This window comes from Cheilinus undulatus, linkage group 16 (assembly GCF_018320785.1).
Source record: "Cheilinus undulatus linkage group 16, ASM1832078v1, whole genome shotgun sequence".
Taxonomy (NCBI): domain Eukaryota; kingdom Metazoa; phylum Chordata; class Actinopteri; order Labriformes; family Labridae; genus Cheilinus; species Cheilinus undulatus.
This window is the reverse complement of record NC_054880.1, coordinates 24,428,500-24,455,877: the sequence shown is the minus strand read 5'-3', so window position 1 is coordinate 24,455,877 and position 27,378 is coordinate 24,428,500. Positions and strand designations below refer to the sequence as shown.

The 27,378-nt window shown below is 38.6% G+C and overlaps 1 protein-coding gene across 2 annotated transcripts; it reads left to right on the top strand.

Moving 5' to 3' along the window:
• The first annotated feature begins 285 nt into the window (after positions 1 to 285).
• On the top strand, positions 286 to 26,958 carry mgat1b (alpha-1,3-mannosyl-glycoprotein 2-beta-N-acetylglucosaminyltransferase b). Of its 2 annotated transcripts, none has more exons than XM_041808965.1 (3): positions 286 to 605; positions 11,730 to 12,937; positions 21,106 to 26,958. In XM_041808965.1, the coding sequence occupies exons 2-3, from the start codon at positions 12,074 to 12,076 to the stop codon at positions 21,805 to 21,807; spliced, it is 1,566 nt and encodes a 521-aa protein (XP_041664899.1). In that variant the 5' UTR covers positions 286 to 605; positions 11,730 to 12,073; the 3' UTR covers positions 21,808 to 26,958. The 2 variants fall into 2 exon arrangements, with proteins under 2 accessions (XP_041664899.1, XP_041664900.1); XM_041808966.1 differs by lacking the exon at positions 286 to 605 and adding an exon at positions 4,539 to 4,583.
• Positions 26,959 to 27,378: the final 420 nt, after the last annotated feature.

Sequence of the window (27,378 nt, the reverse complement as noted above, 5' to 3'; positions counted from 1 at the left end):
CAAATGTTTTTGGTTTTATAATTTGTATTTGTATCAGTAACCAATCAATTTGAAAATGTTACATGTTACACATATTGCAGAAACTATTTCTCTATGAGTATGTACATTTACATATTTACATTGTTTTTTTGTTTTTTTTTGTTTTTGTTTTTGTTTTTTGGTTTCATATAAAGTTTCTGGCAGATTTGTGAAATATTTAGGGTCAGCTGGGTCATAACAACCGATGAATTAATCCGGAAGTGTATGAGTGTGGTGTTCGAAATCATTTCGTCATCCTGAGCAGAGAGGGCACCCTCAGGTTCAGCCAGCCGGACTGAGGAGAGCAGGAGCCGGCGGGAGGAGAGCGCCGAGCACCGTTAGTCCGTGGAGCTTAGCCCCGCCATCGTTAGCTGCTCCTGGGGCAGTTACCGAGCAGACCCCGGGGGGTGATGGGGACCAGAGGAGGGAGATCAGCCCGTGGAGGAGCTGCTGAGCACGGACACAGGAATGTACTGTGAATGTGACTCTGATGGAGCTAACGTTAGCCTGGTAGCTAGCTGCAGCCTGATGTCAGCCTCCTTGTGAAGATGAAGCCGCTCGGAGACGCTCAGGGGCCGCTGTGAGAGGTGAGGCAGAGCCGCTGGAGCTGCTTTATCTTCGGGCACAAACATGAATGAAACACCCTTACTGATGGTTAGTTAGCAGGGGAGCTAGCAGCCCGTCAACTGTTAGCTTAGCCTGCTATTTACATGGATTTAAAGCTATGAAATCTCCAGCAGAACACTGACTTTGTTTAAGGTTTAACGCGATACCAGAATGATAAAGTTCGGTACGATACTAAACAAACCATATCAATACCTGTGTGATACCACAGCAACAAACATAAAAGCCACAGACACCCTCTATTGGCTAATTAATTGTAAATGCAGAAAAAGTCCTGCACTGTCTGAACTGCACAAAAAGATAATGTTTTGACAAGAGGATGAAACTGAAGGAGAGGAGGATCTCCCTCCAGCTTTTCATTCAGATCATTAACTCTACAATAAATTCAAAATACAATTGTCATTTTATGTCAACTACATTTAAACACACAATGATGACATTTTATTCATTTTGGAGAAATATGCTTTTCACTAAGTCAACCTTAAACACATTGTAACGTCTTTGATTTAAACATTGGATTAATTATTCAACCCCCAGGACTTGTGTGGAGGATCTTAACCACTTTTGCTTTGATTTAAGGAAGATGACTGACCAGCAGCAGACAAGGTGATAGCGTTTTTATCAAGCAGACAGTTTAAGACACTGCATTTTAATTGACTGGTGGGTTCATTAGCCTATATTATGACATCAGCATTCAAACAGTGCTTCTCTCAGCTGAAGACATCAGAATAATTATAACACAGGTTAAGCAGGAAAGGAGACTCAAATTTGAAACTTGGACTTGTGTCATGCAGAGATGTGACTTGAGACTTCACAAGGGCTCAAGGCTTGAGAGTCCTGCCCAGTCATTTTTAATTATGTATTTCTGGTATAGGAGTTAAATGTCATTTTTTACATCATGTGTAACTCTCTGCATCTGGTGCGTTAGTGGTCAATTGGGCATATCACCTGCAGCTGCTATAGACAGGCCCGCTTAAGGCATATATGATTGTGGCCACGAGATAATTACCCCTCTTCCACAACTTCTAATCTAGTGGCCAGGACTTAATATTTTGTTCCCATATCTTGTTTTTGTTGTGGCCACACCTTATTTCTTTTTTTCCAGATGTCACCAGGGTGGGCTCCATGAGTTCCTGATTAATCATGACATCTCTCAAAAACAAACATAGACCCTTTTATACAACACATTAACAGGTGTTATGTCTGTTTTTGACACTCAGATACCAAGTGATAATCCTTAATGCTTTGTGTGGACACACCTCATTGTGTACTAAAAACAGTTTGACACCTGATGGCTTGGACTGCATACAGTGGTGGTCTGGGATGTCTCCATCTGGACTGGATTGGTTGTGTAGATCCAATGAGTACTGGCACCAATTAAACAGCATCCCATCAGCTGACTAATCAGCTGTGTTCTGCTACTAAACCAAAAGCATGGCTTATTTACATCCGTCCGGCCTTGCTCAGCGTGATGAGAACTGTGGCTCTTTTTAAAGATCTTAGATTATTTGGCTCAGCTCAGTAATTAGCCAGTCTTTCAGCATCCAAACGGCTCTTCATTTGGTTCCAGTTTGGCTCTTTTATGTGTTTTTAACAACAGCAAAAATGCAAAAAAAGAAAGCTGTCTCTCAAACAGGAGCCAGCTCTCATCTTTCACAAAAGGAGTCTACTCTTAGAACTTCGGTGAACAACACATCGCAACTTCCTCCTAACTTTTTATGACAACATGACGACATTAAAACACATATTTACTGACTATCTGTCCTTTATGTTAACTCTCCATTGTTGCCAACTATAGCCGAGTATTTGGCCCCCAACATCCTAGCTTCACCAACATTCTGTCCTCTAAATTTGAAGATGACATCATCCTTTAAAGCTTTTTATGTCTTTTTAAAGGATGACATCATCCTCAAAGGATGACATTCCATCCTTGCCTTTTGCATGCAGGCAAGTCTAGGACCCCAGTTGTCATTTTCAGTCTAACCAGTACCCCACAAGATTTATTAGCTTAATAGTATATCAGAGTATCCTGTAGGGATACCAAGCCACAGTAAGAGAGCCACAGAAATGATGGATGGGCTTTTACTTGAATTGGAGGAGGGGCAGGGAATACAAATACCCCAAACTAATCACTTATCAGTAATGCATCTTCTAACTGACCCCAGCGACCATACTGGCTGGTAAATCCCTTGTTTGTTGTGATTTTAGCCCAGTTACAGCACGGGTAATCCAGGTTTAGTAATCCTTAAAAGTTTGTCTTCCATTAAAGATAATCCAGTGTTGCTTTGAAAAACGTGTTAGTCAAAATGATCAGCCAATCTGGGATTGTAGAAATTGTGAGTGTTAAACCTGGATAATTTCAGTCTGGATTAAATGTTTTTTTGTTGCCCCTTACTATATGTCCTGTTGAACCAACTCTGAGTAACACCAGCCATTTGATTAACAAAGGGGACTTTGGAAGTCAATCTTTGGCAGTTGCTACATTGAAAACGCTGTCTTGGATCTAGCAAGTTTACTTTTAGTAAGAAATAATTGAACTATTGTGTCATTTTGACTCAAACGGGATTTTTCAAAGCCATTTTAACATGTAAGACTGCCTGAAATCATACTATATTAAATCTCTGAAAGTCAGACTAACACAGCTTAGTCAGGTTTAAACTCAACGAGGCATTCTGAGCAGGCTTCACAGTCAGTGATGGGAAGTTTGTCTCTTTATATAGATTCTGATCATTTGGCTTCATCACTAATACGATAAGAGCAGGTCTTTTGGTCTCCAAGCGCCTCTTCATTTGGTACCATTTTGCCTTTTTTCATGTCTTTAACATTCAACCCAACCAACAAGCGTTCCATCCTCAGCCTTTTAAGATGGTATCATCCTTTAAAGCAGTGTTTCTTAACTGGTGGGTCGGGACCCAAAAGTGGGTTGCAAAGCCCTTTTTAGTGGGTCGCAGATGTGTGCTTGGGAAAAAAATTGCACGATATTGTCTGTGAGACTCTGTAAAACATGCACATTTTGTCTTATTTCATTGTTTTTGTTACACCTTTTGTACTGTCTTAGGCCCAAGCTCTACTATTTATACATCTGATTGACCAAAAAATTCCCCCAAATTTGGGTCACAATTCTCCTTCAATAGTTGATAGTGGGTCCCGTGACGCATCCAGTTGAGAACCACTGCTTTAAAGGGTATAAAACGTTCCGTCCCCTGCCTTTAAAGATGTCATCCTTTAAGGTGTCTAAACACATTCCCTCCTTTCCTTTGAAGATCATGTCATACTTTAAAGCTTATAAAACATTCCATCTGCCTTTGAAAATGATGCCATACTTTAAAGCCTTTAAAACATTCTGCATGCAGGCCAGTCTAGGCCCCGCCCTCTTTCACCGTGAGTCCATGCTGTTGTGAGTCTGACTTGTCATTGTCTTGCTGAAGTTAAACAAACAACAAATCACAAATCAGCATTCTTATCTGTGGAATGTTCGATGTTTCTGAGCATTCCACAACTTTCCCAGCCTTTTCTTACCCCTGCCCTAACTTTTTTTGGAACATATTGCAGATGCTGATTCAACATAGGCTTCACTTTTATAAGGCCAGAGGTTACTGCTTGGTCTGAGGTGTAACAGCGGAGTTTGATCTCATCCCAGCTGCTCCGCTGCTGTTAGCGTTAGCCTCACTTAGCGTTTGTGATGTTAGCTCTTTGCGCTAACGCTCTGAGCCTCCTCAAAGTTCAGTCATGTGTTAGCGGGATGGTATACCGTCTGATGCCTGTGATGAATGATCTTACCAGCCGACTCCACGTGTCTGACAGCAGGGAGGGATAGAGGGAGGGAGGGAAGTTCCCCCCTTCCTCCTCCTCCTCTGTCCCTCTGATCGTCTCTCTGCGCTCCGATTAACTCCTCACAGAGCGGAGAGAGAGGACAGGTCTTTAGGCAGCTCTCAGCACAGGTAACAACTACTTCATGTACACAGTTCTGACCGTGTCTTTCCTTCATAGTCAGACTTTATTTCTGCTTTTATTCGTCTGTTTCATAAAGGTTTCTGTATGATAGTGCTGCTGATTGAACTTTCTGATCGCTAAGAAGTCTGCAGTTTATGTTGTTGCTTTTTTTGGTAGAGAATTTTTACATCAGTTGGCAAGACTAGTCCTCATTTAAACCAGAGCCAGTCTGCCTTCTTTAAGATACAGTCAAATGAAATGTTGATTTCAGACATTTTTAAAGAAAATCAAACTGAAAAAACAGCCATGGACTGAGCATACAAAACAAACAACAGAAAGAGAGAAAAGCATAATAACCATAATACTAACAATAAGATCAGAAGATCTGATTTTTTTTTCTTTTTTTGATGGCACTAATAATTAGACTTAGCACTGATAATCCTGTCCTGTCTCAGCCGACAGACTAATACTAAAATCCTGACCAATCATGTACGCTGTCTGTTCAGTAATTGGGGCAAATAAATAAAGTTAATTAATAAATCATTGATAATGTTGACTCATTGTAGGTTTTAATGGATAAACTCCATCAGATTAATCTCCAGTTGTTTTAATAATTTGGGACTTTTGCTGATTCATTTTTGAGTTAAAGAGTGTTTTAGTGAGGCTGCTAAATTATAGCAAGACTCATCAAAATCATAATCATAACTAATTCAGTTGGTATTAAGATCATAATTATTAAACACAATTACACATTAATTTTACTGCATCTTCATTATATGTATTTACTGAACTTAAAAACTCTACATTTTGCTTGTTTTCAAAGCAGAAAAGAAAAATAAATGAGTTGAAAAAACAAAAGACTGTAAAAATAATTATGTATAACAATGAAGTAGCAAAAAGAATGGCTTTTATGGACAAAATATTAGGAATGCATTGTAGTATCATTATATTGGTATCAGCAGATATTGGCTCAAAAAGCTGGTTATAAGTATTGGTGAATAAGAAAATTCACTTGAGCCCAAAAGACCCAAACTAGAAAAAATAAGATCCGTACAGTTCAGTTCAGACGACTTTATTAATCCCTGAAGGGCAATTCAGTTTATAGATCAGGACTTATTTTAATTGTTTCATTGACAGAACCCTAAGAACACACTTTCTCTCTCTCTCTCTTTTTTTTTTTTTTTTTTTTACAAAAGACCTCTGCATAAACCATTTGGTCCAGGTTTTGTTGAGATTAGCAAATCCAATTCAAAAACCTCAGAGCAGACAAAGCCTCATAACCCCCTTGAGGGTCCCAGACTCCAGGTTGGAAACCAGTAAATGAAAAAAATCCATTATCTTAGTGTTGTCAAGTAAATAGTTTCTTAAGTTAAAATGAACACCAGCAATGGTAAATCTGATAACTTCTAACTTCCTGGAGACTCTGGTGAGACATGGGGTTGTGAAAGTTTTTCAATACTTTTTGAATGTTGCCAGTATTTTTGTGTGATTCAAACAACATGCAGGATTCAGCCTGTGTTGTTAATTTAAAAAAGGAAGTAACGTTTTATTCATTATCCTGGACTTTTATTATTGTGACTATTGAAAAGAAAAGGTTTGTTTATGTAGGTTAACAGGTGTAATGGACTAATTTGTTGTAGGTGTGAGGTTTTCCTCTCCTGCAGATTACCGCTGATCTCTCCGTTTGCTCGACTCCTAGTCTCTAAAGGATTATTCTGCTCTATATTTATCGGCACTAATGGGTTTAAGTTGTCTAATGCTGAGGAGCTCCTCAGGAGGAGGAGGAGGAACAAGCTTCATCGTCTGAACTTGAGACAGAAAGTGAACACGGTGTACATGCTGACGTTTCAGCTTTATCTGATCTGTGTTTGTTGGCATTTCATTGTTTGCTCTGCAGCCTGTTTGTCCTGATGAGATGAACTTTGTTAACAGACACCAAATACAGGAGTCTCTAAACATTCACTACTGTAGTGTAGTGACACCGACCTCCTGTGGTTTAACCCAATGTGACAGAGAGATGTTTAACATTTCCATGGTGTGTGCGATATCTAACACGTTGTTTGGACACGTTGTTAGCAAGTGCTTACAGTAGGGCTGTCACATTAGAATTTTTAAATCATGTCAGTACCTGTTTAATACCAAAGCAACAACAGCAAAGACCTAAACACTCAATATTGAGAGCTTTATTAACAGGTGTATCAGGTAATACTCATATAGGGCAGACATTTACAGCCGATATATATGCCAAGATTTACATCAGCTGAAGTTTGATAATATCAGCCCATATAGACTGATAATTATAGCCAATATAGACTGATATTTACAGCCTATAGAGGTCAATAATTATAGCCTATAGAGACTGATACTAACAGGCAACATACATTCATATTATAGGTCTAAATAGGCTGATATTTACAGCCAGTGTAGGCCAATGAGAATAGCTCATGTAGGCATATATTTTCAACTGATATTGGTTGATATTTACAGCTTACATAGGCTGATTTTTAGAGTCAATCTTAATAATTACAGTCAATATAAGTCAATATCTACAGCCTGTATAGGCCGATAATTACAGCTGATGTTCGCTGATATTTACAGCCTTTAAAGGCAAATTATTACAGGTGATGATGGCCGACATTTTTAGACAATAAAGGCAAATATTTTCGGCAGATAAAGGCAGATATTTGCAGCTGATATATGCCAATATTTACGGCCAAAGACAGGTCGATGCAGCCCAAAAATTTTGGCTGATAATTAGAGCTGATGTGTGCAGATATTTACAGCTTATGTATTGGTTTCAACTATTAGCAGACACTTTCATATTAACTCATATTGGTATCATGCCTATGGTATCTTTAATTTATTTTCCAGGCCATTCTTATGAACTTTATGTCTCAAGAACATTTTGTGCACATTTATGTGCATATTTCCACTGGTACACATTTTCCACCAATCAAGTTCTTGGGTAAGTTAAGAGCCAGGGCTTTATCCAGCACCAGTTCTTTGTTTTCATAGCCAAAAACAGGTTTTGTGACAGAGGAACTGGTTCCAGCATGCAGGTTTGCCCACTTACTGACTGTGCCTCTGAAAGATACAGTAATTTAAATCTATCTAAATCAGATTTTTCCCTATGACTACGGGAGTCCCATTCATTTCTCTTTTTAGACATATCAATTTGCATTTTTATGCATTTTATATCTATGGTTAACAAGGCTGTATCCAACTTTCATGGGCCCCCTTTTTCGCCATGGCCCAGAAAGATTTCCCCTTTTAACCCCCTTATGTGCAGCCCTGCCAGCATGGCACTAACTCCTTGCTGGTCTAGGTTTATGTTTAGGCCTGTTTACCAGTATGCCTTTGGCTTGGGATGGTATGGCAATGTACAAATAACCAGGAAGAGCGTTGCTTGCCACCAGCAAAGCTTTAATCAAGACAGCAGGACAATGGTGCAAACATTGATGTAAAGGTGAGGAAGTAGTAGTTGAGGAGAGGGGCTGTCTCTGGGGGCCAAGGATAAAGAATAAAGAAAGAAAGTGCTGGGAAAACAACCCTAACCCAACTGTGAACCAGCTCCAGCTCTAGACCAGCACTTTACATATAGATGATTAATTATTTTAAAACAGCTTGCATTGAAAATCCATAGAAGTATCAAAAACTTCAAAACCTTAATCTTTTCTGATAGAAACCCGAATCATTGTTTGTGAAGTTGAAGCTTCTTCAAAGTTCCTCCGTCTTTTACAAGTTCGTCTTTGTGTCCTAATTTGGTCATGTGGGTTGTTGCTGAGTAATCTCACATATTTACTGAGTTATCGCCGTGCTCTCAGGGAACAATGCCCCCATCAGTAAATAACGTCAGTGATTAAATCCACTGTCTCCATCCTGGAGCTGCTCAGCAGGAAAAGAGGCAGAGTTTAAACAGCAGATGTGAGTCATATCCACAGAGCTTGGTAATGTTCTTCACTAATAAAAAGCTTCTGTTTATGATCTCTCTAACTCACTGTCTTAACATCATTCAGAGATAAAGAGTCCCTGCAGATGTCTGATCCTGAGTCTCTCACCGTTTATCCCTCATTCTCTAAAAGCTTTAACCCTCCTGAGTCAATCTGAGGACGTAATGAGCATCTACATTTCTGGATTTAACTTAAATGATAAAAATTTAGATCTATTTAAACCAGCTGCTTTTACACAGAGAGCTCTAGACTAAGGCTAACTGACAATGGAAAAAGTCATGATCACAATTATTTAGATTGATATTGAGATCATGATTATTAAACATGATCACTTTTTGATTTTACAGCATGTGCTTCTGTTGTTTTATATACAAGACAATCTCTGTTATTTTAATGATTGATAATTAAGTAGTATAGCTTTTGGTACCAAAACCTTGCAAATGTTTTGGGGAATTTAGACAGTTTGAAGGAATTTGTTGCATTTTTTGTTAACTGAAAACAAGTATTTGCTGTCTGTGACTTCTGTTTTTGTTACTGTGGTATCATGGTTATCTATATTTTTTGATTCCTACTAAGAGGATATCATTTTTTTTTTATTCTGGTATCATTATCAGGGTCTGTTGAATATCATTATGTGTAAGGGTGTTGTTGTGTTTAATGTACCATATGTAATGATATATTGTTCTAACATATGGTATAAGGTCATTTAACTGTTCACATTTGAATATTTGGTATCTGCTGCTAATATTTATTCCTAAGAAACCCTCTGCAGTAATTCGGAATAACTTTCTGTATCTTTCATATAGGGATGCATGCTATTGGATATTGTTGATATCTATATTTAAAATCAATATTTAAAGAACAAACAAATTTGATACTGATATATAGATGTAAACCCTGTTTAGACTTCAGCTGACGGTGATCTGCTGTTCCTTACTAAATCTCCACAAACTTCATTGAACATGCTGTTGATATTTACGGCTAAAATAGGATGATATTGACAGCTGATACAGGCCAATATTTAAAGCTAATTTATGCAGATATTTACAGCTAAGATATACCGATATTTACAGCCAATATATGCTGATATTTACAGACATTATAGGCAATATTTACAGTGGTTATAGGCCAATATTTACAGTTGTTATAGGCCGATATTTACAACTGATATATGCAGATATTTGTAGACAATACCGGCCAATATTAAAAGCTGATACATGCTGATATTTACAGTCGTTATGGGGCGATATTAACAGCTGATATATGCTGATATTTACCGCCGTAAGAGGCCAATATTAACAGTAGGGGTGAGTAAAAATATCGATTAATCAATGCATCGCAATATTTCCCCCCTCAATTCAATATCGATTCAGCAAATCCTCTGAATCGATTCACCTCCTCACTGTGTGTGTGATTTGCATTGTATGGATGGAGGCTGCACTCAACCAAACAACAACCAACCATAACCATGTTATGTGAGGTTTATCACAATTTCCAAAAGGAAAGAAATATTATTAAAGTTTCTATGCACTTTACTTTTTCAGTGTTTATACAGAACTGGCATGTTTTTTACTTTTGTACTCCTTATGCACAAATAAGTTATTATTGTGCACATATTTATTTTCAGATGTTTTATTGCTAAAAAAATGTGAGGTGACCTACCACATATGTTCACATGGGCATGAAAATTATTAAAAATTGTCAACAGGTCATTTGTGTATTTCTACTTCTTACTGAATCAACATCAAAGCATTTAAATCAATATCAAATCAATATCGAATTGAATCGCAACCTAAAGAATCGAAATTGAATTGAATTGTGTGGTTCTTAGCAATACCCAGCCCTAATTAACAGCCAGTATTCACCGATATTTACAGTCATAAGAGGCCAGTATTAAAAGCTGATATATGCTGATATTTACAGTCGTTATGGGCGATATTTACAGTTGATATATGCTGATATCAAAAGAGGCCAATATTAACAGCCAATATATGCTGATATTTACAGTCGTTACAGGCCGAGATTTACGGCTAATATATGCTGATATTTTCCGCCCATATGTACTGATATTTTCAGCCAACATCAGCCCATATTGACAGCAAATGTGCTTTTATAAACAGCTGATATAAGCTATTTACACCCTATAAAGGCCATGTTTACAGCTGATATCTACAGGTGATATGCGCTGATATTTACAGCCAATATAGGCCATTAATTAAGCTAATGTATGCCAAAATTGACAGTTGATGTAGGCAGATGATTAAGTTGATTTAGGCCAATGATTGCCACAATTAACAGCTGGTATTTACAGTCAATACAGGTCAATAATTGTCAACAATATAGGTTGATATTAACAGCAAATATAGGCCTATATTTACAGCTGATATACACTGATATTTAAGGGTGATATAGACCAATGTTTACCGTTGATAAAGGCCAATATTTACAGATGATATATGTTGCCATTTACAGCCTACATAGGCTGATATATACTACACATTTATACTGTTGGTCAGAGCTCCTACAGGCTAATAAATAGGCTGATACTTATAGAAAATATTAGCCAGTATTGCAAGCTGATATATGCCTGTATTTACAGCCAATGTATTGATTTTAAATACTTGCCAAAAAATGTGTATACTTATAGCATGCAGATAATTTCAAACATCCCTAGGCCAGTTAGAAAATGACAGGACAAATCAGCGTCAAGGGGCAGTACTGTCTGGCGGAATCGTGATGTATACAAGCAGCAACAAGAGACCAGTGCAATTATGGTGGAAGACATTAGTGTGGATGCTGCTAGAGTGTAAGTTTTATCAGAACTTGACAACATTTCTTTGTTAAAAGAAGACAAAGCATTGTGTTGTTTTCTTTCTTTTTGGGTTATAAGATACTCCAAACACACATGAATGAGCCAGAATACTGAAATAGTGGGTTTTTATCAATATGTCTTCATCTCTCAGCTGTCAAAGACTGGTCTAGACTTCCTGTGTCTCTGAATTGAAAGTAAAAGCACAAGATGTCATACTGTTGAAGAGGAAACTGACATTTACAGAGCAGAGAATTAAATAACTGATTCAGTTTTGACAGCAAGAGTCTGATGCTGCTGTGAACTGATATTTGATGCTCACTGTTGGGACAAGATGTGATGTTCACCTGTCTCTTCTTCATCCTCTTGATGTTGTTGTTTTGTTCTGTTTTCAGGATCATGTCTGAAGGATACCATCAAAAGAGGAACATCTAGGCCCAATGTAACCCAAGCTTTCTTCTTCTCTGACTATTATCTGACCATCCTCTTCCTACTGGCTGTCAGCTCACCATTGGTTCATGGACTGTGTGTGTTCTTCATTAGGATCATGTAAATTCATCATTGATGGGATCATTTTCCTGCTGATGGCCTCCTCACCACAGATGCCATGACCCTGTGTTTGACACCATGACCATGTGACCAAGTCTCAGCGTGTCTGTAGGATCCTCACTCTGCTTCCTTTACTCATTCCCTACCTGGCGGCCTTTCCTCCCCCCTCCCTCTTCTCCCATCGTGGGCCATGGTTCGTAAGAAAGGCTCTCTGATACTCTGCGGCGGTTTCCTCTTCGTTGCCTGGAACGCACTTCTTCTACTCTATCTGTGGGGCCGCCCCCTTAGCGGCCGGCTCGGGGAGGGGGGCGGAGCTGAACCGGGAGGGAAGGAGGAGTGGGGGGTGGGCCGGGGGAGAGGAGGGAACCTGGCGGGGGAGGTCATCCGGCTAGCAGAGGAGGTCGAAGTCCAACTGGAGACGCAGAAGAAGCTGCTGAAGCAGATCGAGGGTCACCGGGCAGTGTGGGCACGGCAGAGGGACGTTGGGAAGAGAGACACAGCAGCGGAGAAGAAGGATGCCAACGAGGAGGCGGTGCAGCGGGAGCAGAAAGCTCCTCCCCTTCCAATAGTCAAAGACAGCGAGGACGTCAGGGAGCAAACAGATGTGAAACAGACTCAGAAACCAGCTGCTACAGAAGCTGTGGGCTCTAAACCTGAGCAGCAGCACGCCACAGAGGTCAAACAGGAGAGCCAGTCAGTCAAATCATCAACACCCACCCCAGATGTCATCATCCCCATCCTGGTCATTGCTTGTGACAGAGTCACCGTCAAACGCAGCCTGGACAAACTCATCCAGTACCGCCCTTCCCCGCAACTCTACCCAATCATCGTCAGCCAGGACTGTGGCCATGCTGAGACAGCTCGCGTGATTGGCTCGTATGGAGATCAGCTGACACTCATCAGCCAGCCGGACCTGTCGGACATTAGAGTCCGGCCAGAGCACAGGAAGTTCCAGGGGTACTACAAGATTGCTCGCCATTATCGCTGGGCACTCAACCAGGTGTTCAACGTGTTTTTACACTCGACCGTGGTCATCGTGGAGGACGACCTGGAGGTAAGTGCTGTCCTTGAATTGATCATTCTGCTTCATGAGTTCTAAATGAATTCACTTTAATGAAGAGCTATTGTCATCATGGTATTAGTACTATATAATTTGATTTATTCTAGTAAACATTTAAAGTTATTAAAACCCTGACTGATACTATGGCAACAAAAACAGAAATCCTGACACCTATTGATGGGTAATGTTAAGTTTTTTTTGTCCTGGTTCATTCCTCCACCTACTGTATCAGACTGTGTACACACACAAGTGTGGCATGGTATGACATAATGATTCCTAATAGGGGTGTAAAGGTACACTTAATCTTACTTCACTGATTAAAATAAATAAACTGTGTTGCAGTTTTTTTTGTTACTGCAAACCTGCAGTATCTGGCCAGGTAGCATTTTCTTATGTCCAGCTTGGCCTTTGGTCATGTGTCAATGACCTTGTTTATCAACCCTCTAGTCGGTTCCATTAACCAGGTTTTTTCATGTCATGCAAATCCACAGTGTCTCTGTTTACAGCCTCCATTTCTTATGCAAACTAGAGTGCTTTTTCAAAAGTCAGTCCATCCTCCGACAGCAACCTCTGCTGTATCCTGTCTTCATTTACGCCATGGATCAAATGATCTCTCAACCTCATTGTCAATGAATAACCAAAGTCACAGTCCTGCGCCAGCCCTCTTACTTCTGCCACATAATCATCCACACTTTGCATATTACTCTGTGCCCTTTGTTGCGCTACGAAGCAGTAATATTCCACAGTCACTTCATAACACATAACAAATAATGTCATATTAGAATTTTATTGAAAATCTGTACATTTCTGATATCTTTATGGCACCACTTTTGAAGCGGTACACCCAAGAAGTCTTCTGAGAGGTGTCAAGGACAGTTGGAGCAATGGTGTGGCATGCAAATTGACACAGACAGACAGCCAAACAGACATTCTGCCTATTATAATTGCCTGTTAAATTGAATTATAACTAATTTTATTTATTTTGTGTATTTTATTTTTAATTTTTTAATTTTTTTTATCAATGTAAACAAGTTAAGTCAGCCTAAGAGCCTAAACAGTCGATGCTGTATTTCAGATAAGGGAAATTTTAAGTTCTCAACTAAGAAAAAGCAATCTTGTGTTGCATTTACTTCATCTACTCTACCAAAAACATACCAAACCATGACTTCAAAAATGAGGTACGCACCAAACCAAAATTTTTGCATACCCGGTCTGGTCATGCAACTGTTTTTTTAGGTTAAAAATTAGAAGAAAAAGCAGTATAAGTACTCTTTCTGAAACAGGGTGCAGGTCTTTAGGTAAGAAACCTAACCATATGAAATGTTTTGTGGTGTAAAGCCACACCTTAATTTAACAGAAATGGTACAACACTAACCCTAAAATCCCCCTCATTAGCTCTAAAATTCCTATAAAACAGAGTTTAGTGTTCCATAGTTCCACTGGGATATTGCATATTCCATGTTCTTAGGGCTGATTCATTCACTCTATCCAATGGAAATGGCTATTTTCCCATTTATTCCTTTGTTAACACGGGACTCTGACGTGCTCAGTAACCCTGCGGAGGATTTGGACCAATAAAGTCAAAGTCTGGACGTTTAAACTGTCTCATTTTGATGCTCCTGCTGTAGGTCTGTCTCGTCTGAGAGGCATCGACAGCCTCTCCGTGGTTAGAGTATAATTACACGTGGCCCACATTCAGAAGTGAGTTAATGATGGCTGGAGCTGTTCTCTCTGCTTCCCCATTCGTCTTAAATAATCTTCACTAAAGATCAGTTTCCTGTGAAGGAGCAGCAGACGCCCAGGCAGAAAATGTAGTTCTGTCAAAGTTTTCTAATATGAGAGCAGAAACACAGCTGTGGTTGTCACAATACCAGAATGTCTTTAAGATTTGATATCAGCGTAGTAAGAGTCAAACCATTATGATACCTGTGATGCCAGGGCATCAAAAATAGAGGACCTAGATGCTCAGTGTTTGGCTTTTTAATAGGGGTGTAACGGTTCATAGAGTTCACGGTTCAGTGCATTGATGTTAAAAAAAAAAAAAGTCCCAGATGTATAATTCTAAATATCCCTCACTTATTATTTGTCTCTCTTTTATCATCGTTAGTGCCCCTTTTACTATCATTAAAAAAAAAACATGTTAGAAATATGCATTTGAATCAATCAGTCAGTTAATACTTTGAGCCATCCATTAAAAACTATCATTGATAGTTGGTACAAACTTTAATATATTAAACATAAGACAAAAAAAGAGAAAAAAATAAGCAAAATGAAAAACAAAACATAAAAAAAGACTTTATAGATATAGACTAATAATTACATTTAATAATGGCTGGTATTTACAGCGTAAATAGGTGAATAATTTTGGCTGCTTTAACCTGATATTCACAGCTGATCAAGGTTGATATTTACAGCTGATAAAGGCTAATCATTACAGATGATATAAGCCAATATTTACAGCCTATAAAGGCCGATATTTACAAAATGTTTTTTAAATAATAATTCTTTTCAAATCAATTCAGCAGCCAAATCTAACAACAGCACTCAAGGCTGACAAGCACAACCGGATGTAATCACAGCAACCTCTTTTACCCACAGAAACCCTATTAAGGAATGCCAACCAATCAGACAGCAATAAAGCCAAATCATAGCAATGAAATCATGGATAGCTAAAGAAATGTTTGCTGTTTTAATTTGTCATTTTGATTCTTTAAATGTTTTACACACTGAAAGACATGGCTCTTAAAATTTACTTGATTAAATCCCCATAAAAATTTACACACACTCTAAGTAAATGTTACTGCTCTCTTATCATGTACAACTTACTTACGAGAATCAAGTAAAATATACTTACTGACAAACCTGAAGTAACAGCATAAATTAAGTAAATAGTACAAAACCAAATTTAACTTATAATTTTATCTATTTGAACTTACTAAGTCAATTTAACTTTTTCAGAAAAAGGGAACATTAGTTTTACCAAAATATTACATAAATGTAATGTATCTTTTATACTTACCATTATGGAATTCTTTAGTATTTTTTAATTATTCTTTCACTGTTTGACGTTGTTAATTACTTAGTTATATGAGGTAAAATAACCCTGCATAATCATGCATGTTGCTAATTTACTTTTGTTAAAGTTACATGATTTATAAAAAACATTTAACAGAATTTTGGTACAAACTAAACTTCTGCAAAAGTACAGTAAACCATGTTTATTTTTTTAACTCAAACTCCACGAATGGCACACAATATCACACTGTTAAGTTAGGAGACAGCTAAGTAACACAGCATTAACTATCACATTTGCACAACAAACCCCAAAAAATTTCACAACCATTAACTAGGAATGTTGGGTGGCTCTCTGCTGACAAAGATTAGACATTTTTTAATCATAAAACATAAACACTTTGTAAAAAAAGGCTTTGTGCCTGGGCAGTCAGTGGGGGCCCTCAGCAGAGTATGTGTTAGCTGCAAGCCATGTCTCTTCATTTTTACATGTCAGCTTGAATTTCACTTTGAATTTAATCTAAAATAAATATGAAACTGCTTAGTGGAGTTTGGTTTATAATTTTGTCTATGACTGGATCTACATATGTAGAGGCTGAAAATGTATTATGTCTATGTTAGAAAAGGCATCAATGCAATTTTTAAAACAGGTGAAAGACAAGATTAAAGTAGATAAATGAGCCTTCAGAGCTTTATCTATACAATAGTCTAAAGAATACATAGTTCATCTATTTGTCTTACACCTCTGCATAATTTTCTGCACAGACTGAGTGTGAAATGATCTTTAGATAGTCACCTTGACACTGCTGGCTGTTTTACTCTTTTTATTACATAAGCTATATCTGTACAATATGTTATAGACATGAGAACCAATTCTTTTTTTTTCCCAAAAATTAGTCACATAATTTTGTCTAAACTTAAGAATCTTTGTATACATGGCATGAAACATTCAGTTACCAGTATGTCTCCAGCCACACTGGTCTCACCATCTATATTAGTGTAAATACTTTAATTAGGCTGGCAACTAGCCTATGCCTTTAATGACGAAAGTTAACTCATATAAGAAGCATTTTTAATTTATTCTAATTTTATTCCATCAAATGACAAAATGGTATTTTTGAACCATTTAGTCATTTTATGGGAAAAATATACAGACCTTACACCATGCTTTAACTTTTTTCTTTGTTTTACACTGTCTAACTTCAACGACTGGTGCATTTACTCTAGCCTGTTTCAGACTACTGTTTCTCCTTTCAGAAAATTCAATGGTTTACTCATAAGTGTTGAAGAGGTGGAATTAATAACGTTAGAGCATATGTCTGCATACTTGGATGTGATAGTTATAAAAGCTTGTTAAAAAAATGGCTTAACTGCATTCTGAATCATATCGCATTTTGCTACGGACTTTATGGTCTGATACGCTACTACAATGGTATTTACATAGAGAAGCAAGCAATATTAGAATCAGATCAGTAGTATAAAGCTCAAAATCAAACTGCACACTTACCTTAATTTCTAAAATAAAAACAAAAAAAAATCAGAACTTACTGTGAAACTGAAAGTAGTCCAGTACTGATACTGCTGCTCTGTTGAGAAGTGAGGAAAGTTGTCTCCATCCAGCAAAACTGCGCACTGCGTCTGATTCAACTGAGCATGTGCAGATTCAAACAGTATAACTTTATTTGATTAACATTCACTTGTTTTTTTAAGTTTATGAGTTACTAGCACTAAACATTTACAAAGACTGAGAAAAATGGAAGTAAGATTTTCTTTTTGCACACAGTTAATCGATTATGATTATGATTTAAAAGTGTATATTTACTTGAAAATTCTAGTTTTCATCAAATGTTAATTTTACATAGTACGCATTATGACAGTAACCTTAGTAAATAATACAAGTGCCAAAAGTTTGTCTTTTTCAGTGTAGTTACAGTCATATTGGCAATGTTTCCATACCAAAATTCTGCCAAGTTTTTGTGCAATTTAGACAAGTGCATGGGTTTCTCTCTGATTTTCAGAAGTAGAAATACAGAAATACCAACTACTGGGTGTTTGACTTCTTTTTTTATTGTTGTGGTATCAGATTGAAATGGTTTGATGTTAGCACCATACTGAAGTTTTAACCCTTTGCTTGCCAGTGAACGGTGAGGATGTGAATGAAGTGTTAAAGCTTGAGAAAGCATTCGGCAGTAAAAAGTGCCTCAGCAGCAGGAAACAAGAAGCAGGAAGTTCAGAGTAATTTGTGTTTTTAGCAGCAGCTGGAGGAAGAGCGTGTTCCCTGTAAATCAGCTAATATTTCAGCTGTGAGGAAAAATCTGGATTTACTTAAGCAACTCCTCACGTCTTCCTCTTTTTCTTCACTGCAGGCAACACAAAGAACTTGATGGTTAAATGAAGACACATTAAATAAAGTTCTTGCATTGACTTATATTTTATTTCCATGCATTTGTGAAGGGATCAGTTGACTGAGTAAGGTGAAAGAGAGATGGGCCAAATGTTCAGCGCTGTTCTTCAGCCAGTGATGTTGCAGTGACAGTCGATGTTTTAAACTCTCTCCCTTACGATATATCCATGAAAAGGGTTTTAAACAGCTGTTTGGTGGATTTTTCTCTTCTCTGAGTAAAAGATCTGAAGGTCAAGGTTGATCAAGGTTGTGGTGATGTTCCTTGGAACCTGAATTTTGCTGGAAATGAGGAGGATAATTTCACATTTGATTTTTTGCAAATTCTGCTTGTGTTTTGTCGACCAAAGTCAAGGAAACACCAAAGAAAAAGATCAATTTGAGCTCTATTTCTTAAGACAGGATTTTCTGTCCACCTTCCTGAGCTGAAAGTCATTACTCAATGCTTCTATTATATGCTAATATTACTTGATACAGCCTACGGACAACTTTATCCCCATTTCCTAGATCAAAATAGAGCTAAAACGTACTTACTCTATGAGATGCTATCAGTGCTATCAGTTTTCTTGTTGTTTACATTGGGTTAAAGGGCATTATGGCAGCATGACATTGGCCATTAAGTGGAGCTACTTCTTTTGTTTTTTTTATCCTGACATGCTCAGGAGAGTGGGGATGGGAAATGTCAGTTGCTGGATATGCGAGCGACACTTCTGCAAGCTTTCCCAGGCCTGACTCACATCACCATATACTGGTGCCTGGGGCCTGGTGGGCTGGACCAGACCTCCTGGGGAGGCTGTGTGTTTCAGAGGGTTCAGCTGGGAGGGAACCTGGATAGATGGGGCATGGGCCTGGAGCACGACTTGATGATGGCCATCAGGAGACCAGAGCAGTACATGGCCAAGGTTGGCACAGCAAAGTGCAAACCCGGCATATACTCCTGTAGATGACCTGATCTTATTTTTATAGCAGTCAGTGTTAGCTTTCTACTTGATGCTTCAATTCTTTTAACTTTTACCACTGAATGACATAATTTAGGCAAAGAATTGAGTGATGCTGTCTAGGGGTGCCGGTATAAATGATATAAATTTGGCCTATGGTAGAGATTTGGACTCTGCCGACCAATCGCGATAACGCTTGTTAATGAAGTCACCATACCTGCCGTAGTGTGAGTCTCAAAGTCTGACGGTTGTACCGCAACAAAGTTAGTGTGCTGTCCCTGTCAGCCTGCCTGGGGTTTTAACACAAGCTAAATGCTGCTTTGGCTTGTCTCAGAGCCCAGCGCTGCAGCTCTTCCTCTTACAACCGTTTAAAAGTCTATTTTAACTTATGAATTTCCTTTCTAAGTCCACTGTGTCGAAGATCCAGGCTGCGATGTTAAATGAGGTCACAAAAGCTGCTGTAAACTAGCCGTATTCTCCGGTACGGCAGCCAAAGCTAAGCTAACTCAATGCTAAACACAGTACTTCCATCAAGCTTTTCAAAATAAAAGTCCACGGCTGTTTAATTTTCTGAAACGTTTTTATTGTGAACGCCTTCATTAGGAAACGTGTTCACGTCATTAGTAGCTTAACACACCTCATCAGATTAGAGATGAAATACGAAATTTGGAGTGCAGTTAAACAGAAGTAAACTTAGAGAGACTTAAAAAAAAAAACATGTTTTCTGTGTTTCTGTACTTAGAGATAACTTGACTATGCCATCAAAGGCTTGTTTTAAGGGGAAAAGGGGGTTAATAACACTTGAATTTGGATTAAAAAGCATTATCTCTTTTTAATTTTGTAATACCGTGATATAATACCGTTATCGTCAAAGGCAAGAAAAATACCATGATATGATTTTTAGGCCATATCCCCCAGGCCTAATGCGGGCAAGCAAAGATGAAACTTCTGGAGGGGTGGTAAGGATGGTTCAAGGACAGTGATAAAAATGATCAGTATAGATCTAAGTCCTTGTTTCACTGGTTTGGCTCACAATCCTGAATCTGTTTTGCTGCATGCCACACCCCCACTCTCTCAGTCCAGATTTTCCATCAAAACTAAAACTACCCTTACACCTGCCTTTGTATCTGCAAAGTATCCGATGACCAGACAGTGGAAGTACAGCAGTCGGTTAAGAAGGACTGAGGGGTTTTCTAGAATACAGATGTTATAAGCAAGTGATGACCAAGAGTTCTAATGGCACCAACCCTTGAACTTTGACCCTTCAAAACGCAATCAGGTCATCCTGGGGCCAGGATAAACATTTTCGCAAAGTTTGATGAAAACCTGTCAAAAGCATTCCAAATATATCATGTTCACCAGAATTGAAAAGCATTCCTTGAAAGCAAGGAATGATCATGAGTCCCAATGACCTTGAACGTTGACATATGAACTCCAAACTCTGAACAATTCATCCCTGAGTGAGGATGAACACTGGTGCTAAGTTTGATGAAAATCTGTCAGTTTTGTTGAGATATGGCCTTCTCAAGTCCCATAAACATAACACCACAGGGCTTGGCTATCACCTGTGCAGAGGCATTAAAATGCCGACAAAGATTTTATCTTTGCATTAACATAACAATATATCTTGCAAAGGTAATCTTATTTATTCTAAATAAACTGGTATTCTTAGTGAAAGAGGGCTAGATCTGGTAACAACAGCTCTAGAAGTCATACTTCTTTTAAGACTTCTTTAATCCTGTTTAGAGTTTGTCCCATTTTGACCTGAAGTCTCTCTTAAAGTCTCACCCCTGTCTGTCTCTGTCCTCCAGGTGGCACCAGACTTCTTCGAGTATTTCCGAGCCTTGTACCCAATCCTGCGCTCTGACCCATCCCTGTGGTGTGTTTCTGCATGGAACGATAACGGCAGGGATGCTTTGGTGGACTCATCAAAAGCTGGTCTCCTCCACAGGACAGACTTCTTCCCCGGGCTCGGCTGGATGCTGCTGAAGGAGATGTGGGACGAACTGGAGCCAAAATGGCCTTCGGCCTTCTGGGATGACTGGATGCGCCAGCCGGAGCAGCGTAAGGAGCGCTCGTGTATCCGTCCGGAGATCTCTCGGACAATCACGTTCGGCCGTAAAGGCGTCAGTCTGGGTCAGTTCTTCGATCAGTACCTGCGTTACATAAAACTCAACACGGAGTTTGTGCCTTTCACCAAAATGGACCTGTCCTATCTACTCAAAGACAAGTACGAGGTCAAGTTCATCCTCGAGGTTTACTCTGCCCACCTCGTGAAGATAGAGGATCTGCAGCAAGGGGCAGCCTTAAAGGGGCCCGGACCGTTCAGGGTCCAGTACTCCAGCCGAGACTCTTTTAAAGTGTTTGCTCGAAATCTGGGCGTCATGGACGACCTTAAGTCTGGTGTCCCTCGTACTGGTTACAGGGGCGTGGTCAGCTTCCTGCACCGTGGGCGGAGAGTGTTTTTAGCTCCACCTGAAGGCTGGACTCAGTATGACGTCAGCTGGAGCTGAGAGACCTGGATCAGTTGCGTGGACGGTGTCACAAAGGAAGAGAGGAGCATCCTCTCAGACCCCGTTCATACAATGCATTAACATCTGTTTATGGTATTTGGATACTAAACGGTAATCCTGAAGGCTCAATGTGAAAACAGTTTGATATCTGATACACTGCATACAGAGGTGGTCAGGGATGACTTCATCTGGACTGGACTGATTGGGTAGATGGAACACCTACTGGCATGCAGTAAGACCACCCTGTCTTATGTGATCTTCTGCAGTCCGCCAAACAAAAAAAGATGGTTTTATTTATGTCTGTCCAGTCTTGTAGGTCACTTGTCTTGAATCAAGTTGTCATTCCAATCCAACCAGTACCCCACAAGATTTGTTAGCTTAGTATATCAGTGTGGCCTTTAAATGCATGTTTATGACAGCATGAGGGAGAAAAGCTGTTAAGGAGGCTCCACTGGCCTCTTAAATACAAAAATCGGATGACGCCTGAGTGGCATCAGTCATGTGGTTACTAAAGAGGTCCTTCTTTAACCCAAACAGACAAGGGTTAAAAAATTCAGCATACTTCTCCTCTCTGTCATCATAAGAACACATATCTGCAATTTTTTCCCCTATATTGATTGTCCTTTGTTGGCAACTTCTGGAAAAGTGATAGAGCTCCTCACTAGTTCCAATCACTTTTCCAAAAGTTGCCAGCTATGGCCTACTATTTTGCAAAAAATGGAGGGAAAAAGCCCCCAACATCCCAAGCTTCACCAACATTCTGTCATCTGTCTTTGATGATGATGTCTTCCTTTACAACTTATACAATGTTCCATCTTCGCCTTTTGCATGCAGGCAAAACTAGGCCCCATCCTCTTTCACTGTGAAGCCATGCTGTTGTAGCTTGTGCAGTATGTGGCTCTATATTGTCTTTCTGATATAAGAACCAGTCACCAATTTACCTTTGTTTTGGTTTTTTTTTTTTTTTTTTTTTTTTTACCTGTGGAGCTTAGAGGCTAGTGGGGCCTCTTTAGCAGCTTTATCCCCCTCATGTCATAAACAAGCTTTCAAAGGACATGCTGATATACTGTTTAGTTTATTTTAGTAAATAAATCTTGTAGGGTACTTGTTAGATTGCACAATTTATGTGTCCAACAATGCTGGATGGACGTACACAAGCCACAACAAGAGAGTCACAGAAGTTATGCATGGACTGTTATTTGTGTGAGAGGCAGGACAGAGAGTCCTGATATCATGTTGCACTGAAGATTTATTATTACTGCAAAGTGTGAGCTTGGTCTCTTTCACCCAGCATGGATGTTAATGCACAGTGTAAACGGGGTCTCAGACCAAAGATCAGATCTGACACATGAAGGCGTCAGCAGCGTAGAGGAACAGAGGCTTCTAGAAATGTTGGTTGTTCAGTATGAACAGACTTTTAGGATGAACATCTATCGGCACCGTGCCTTGCTTTCTGGGTCCGTCTTTGTTCAGTTTATTTTCTATTCCTGTGAATTCACCGGCACATGCAGAAGTTTGAAGTGAAGTTTGGTAGCAGAAAACTTGGAACGATTGTCACCATGAAGGAAAATGTTTCATCCCAACCGCCTGGGAGACAGACAGTGTTATGGTAAAAATATTTAGAGGAGGAGAGGGGTGCATTTCGTAACATTTCTCAAAGAATCTATTGTTATTGACCCAAGCTTTCCGAACGGATGTTTCTGTTTAAATCTACTGAACTAATCAGAAGCAGAGCAGCGTGTGAATGAGGGGAAATGAAAGCAGTATTTAGCAGTAAACAGCAGCTAAGCAGAATCATTACATGAAGCCCCGATGGTTCATATTAAACACCATCTCCCACAGCGAAAGATGCTGACTTTGTGACCAACAGTAGTCCTGATCTGGACAAACAAACAGCCCATCACTACTGAACACTTCTGTCACCAAGCTGATCATTAAAGCTATCAAAATTATTCAATTACATCCTCAAAATCAACCAGGAATTTGAGATATAAGGTAGGCTGCCCACTCCCCTGGGGCCTTTGCATACTCCTTGTACAACCCTAACATGAGTCTCAAAGTACTGACTTATTTTTCTTAACATATACAGAGAGTTTCAACATGAAGGCTTGTTTTTTAGAGGCATATGGTTACTAGGAAAGCATTGGAAGATCAGTTTTAAAAATGATGCTTACTGTTTTTATTTCATGTAAATGACCTCTTGCAGCCCACACTTTGGGAAGCACTCTGCTTTGGTGACTTTCTTGTCCTGTAGATGATCAGGGGCTGATTTTATATTTGATCTATTCCTTTGATAGACTCTTCCTTCATCCTCTTGGTGACTGAAGTGTTCCTGTTCTTGGAGATAGGCGAATATAGTGATGTTTGGTTGGATGGTTCTAAAACTGAGCCTGAAGGAGTGCTGCTGATGTGTTTTAAATGGGACCATGTTTCTGTGGAAAACTTTAGTTAGGTAGACGTTGAGCTTTCCGGAAAGTGAAGACACTAAAAACTTGACAATACTCAGTAACAAAAAGTCATTTTTGTAAATGAAGAGTAGCATTTTGTTTAATGGTGTTTAAGGATGATTTAATCGATCAGCAGAGCTGTTCCTGAATCAGTTAGTGAACTCGGCCTTTAAAACATAATGACATTAAAACAAAGCAGAGATGATCTCAGTGTTAAACACTCAGGATGGTTCCGATAAACACCCTCAGATCACATTAAAACATTTTGAGAAGAGAAGTATCTCTGAATGAGGAAAGGGGTTTCAATTTTAAATTGGAGTGATCAGATTTACTAATATATAAGAGGAGGTGGGTTATTTTAGTGTTTTAAGAGAGTTAATTCACCTGTAGTTTCCACATTGTCTGCTTCTCTCCATTGTGCATTCAGAATCATGTTGATTTTATTTTTGACATCTAACTTTGTTCCAAACATCTTAACTGGACTTCAACATATCAAATTTATTTGCATCATTACATATCTTTCTGGATTTTTTACTCTGTGATCTATATACTTATCTTGACTATACTGTCAATGTTTCATTTCTATGCTGGGCATTTTGACTTTATACAAACTTTCCGTCTTAATTATCAACATTTCCAAAACTGCAAACCTCTGACGAATTTCTTTTATAAAATAAGAAAAATAAGAGTTTTTCTCTCAATTTTTCCTTTTCATTTGCTTTAACACTCTCCTGTCGAATCATCTCGGTAAAAGAAGATAAAAAATTTAGTCATCATGAATCCCAGAGCAGAATTAGTTACTTGAATGTTCTCCTCAGTCCCTCATGATTTAAACTGTGCTTAAAATAGGGCAAAATACAAAAAAGTTTCTGTTGAAGAAATTCTACCAGATCTGATGGGCTTTTATTTTGAAACATCCTGAAGGTTTTAATGTTTGATCTGCTGCTCAAGCTGGACTTGTAAGGCCTGAAATGATTTATTTAGATTTTAATTTTGTGTCTTAATTTCTTAATTTAAAATCTTTAATGTGATACTGATGGAACCCGGTCAGACCGCCACACATCCTTGGAGAAACGCCAAGGTCAGACGGCACGATCTAAGCTTGACTGATATGACAGTGGAACCTGACTAGTCATGATGATGTTAGAAAGGAGGGGGGTGGGGCTAGACAACACCTGAAAGAAGACCGTAAACAAATGTACGGGCTGTATTCACATGGTCTAGTGGTTCTTGCAGGACATACTAAAGTGGTCAAAATGCAGTGTGGGAACAAAAGCGAGATGTGCAGTTGATCAGTGTAGTTTACAGCTGAGGGATTTTTAAAAAAAAAACAGAAAACAGACAATTTTTTCCAAAAGAAATGAGTTGATGAGAAACAGTTTGTTTTTCATATTTTGTTTTTTTTTTCTGATCAAAAAAAGGAAGATCAAAGAACAGAACACTAAGGCTGGAACCTTCTTTTTGCACAACAGCAGGTCAGACATAATGGAATAACAGAATGTTACATCACCAGTGCTCTGTTCTTTGAGCTTCCTTTTTTAAACAGAACAAAAAAAGATGAAAAATGAACAGTTTTGCTTTTCTTTTATTTACACATAAAAATGAGGTAGAAAATGGACAAGTTTGTTTTTTTGTTTTCCAGTTTCTGATTCCCAGTTGGTGATAGCATTAACTTGAAGTGACTGAAGATAGAAGATGTTTGACATATTTATATAAATTAAACAGCTTTTTGAACAGTACATGTTCACAGAAGATCAAACCACACAAAGATACCGTCGATGAAGCTTAATAAAGAGGCATCTCATTTTATTCAAGCAGGATAACAAAGATAACAAAACATGGCCAAAGCAAAATGAATGCTTATAGATTAAAGTTAGAATTCAGGGAAAAAAAAGTCAAAATTCTGAGATCAAAGTGAGAATTCTGACTTTAAAGACTAATTTAGAAGAAAAATTGATCTCAAATTAAAAGAAAACATTATTGGCCATAATCTTCTTTCATATGACTTTAAACATGCAACAAAGAAAACAGCTCCAGTCTCGTTATGTGATTTATGCAGTTACAAAACTCCAAATGAATCACTTCTAGGATGTTTTCATACGAGATGTGGCTACTACACCTTAGTGATGCTAGTGGTTAGCTGTACTATTGTTGAATTCTCTCAAAAACCCAGCTCAGTCCCAGGCGTCCCAGATGTGGCCTTGACTGTTCTTCTCTATGACACACTGCGCAGCATAAAACCATCCATTTTCAGGGCCAACGAGTCCTGAAACCCTACGAGTGCTGAGTTGGGTTTAGTCATGGTAATGGTGTGTCGTCTGACCTGGGCATACAGAGAGAATTTGTTCATATGAAGGATTAAACTTTGATGATGTTTTCAGATGATTTAACGTTGCGAACTTGAAGTTCTAATATTTTTTAGCTGCAGATGAGATTGAAAAAAAAAACTTATTCTGACATTAAACTGACGATTTTCTGATGTAACATCCAAACGTGTGTTTGGTTGGCTTCGGTTTGTTCAAAAACCGCTGATTGTTTGATGACAGAGGATGGCAGACAAACGTTTATCACTGTACTGTAATCAGCTCGGGGAGGTTATCGGACACTGAGCAATCCCTGTCTGTATGGTGAAGTGTTCAAACACTGCCTGATGTGTTTATAACTTTAATACAGGATCAATAAAATCAACTATTTTGATATTTGTCCACAGGCTCATCGAGTCTTTCATTCACCAAGTTCATATGAATGTTTGTGTTTGCTCTTTTGTTGATTCAAGTGATGGACAAGGCCAACTGCTGCTGCTGCTGCAAAAAAAAAAACAAAAACATAAAAACCTCTAGTGTGGTGTTCAAATTAGGGCTGGGCAATTAATCACAAATTAGATTAAATCGCCATTTGGCCTGCTGCAATTTACAATCGCAAAAATTGCATTATTCCTGTAACTTGAAATGTGTCAAAATACCATTTTAATAAATCAATTTTTGCAGAGATTTTCTCCACATTATGCAAACTTTTAAGTGTCATTTTTTAATAATGGTTTACAAAAATCCTCCTTTTCGTGTTTTTATGTGTTTTTCTTTATCAAAATAAGTGGCATAAGAAGGACAATGTCCTCAAAGCAAAT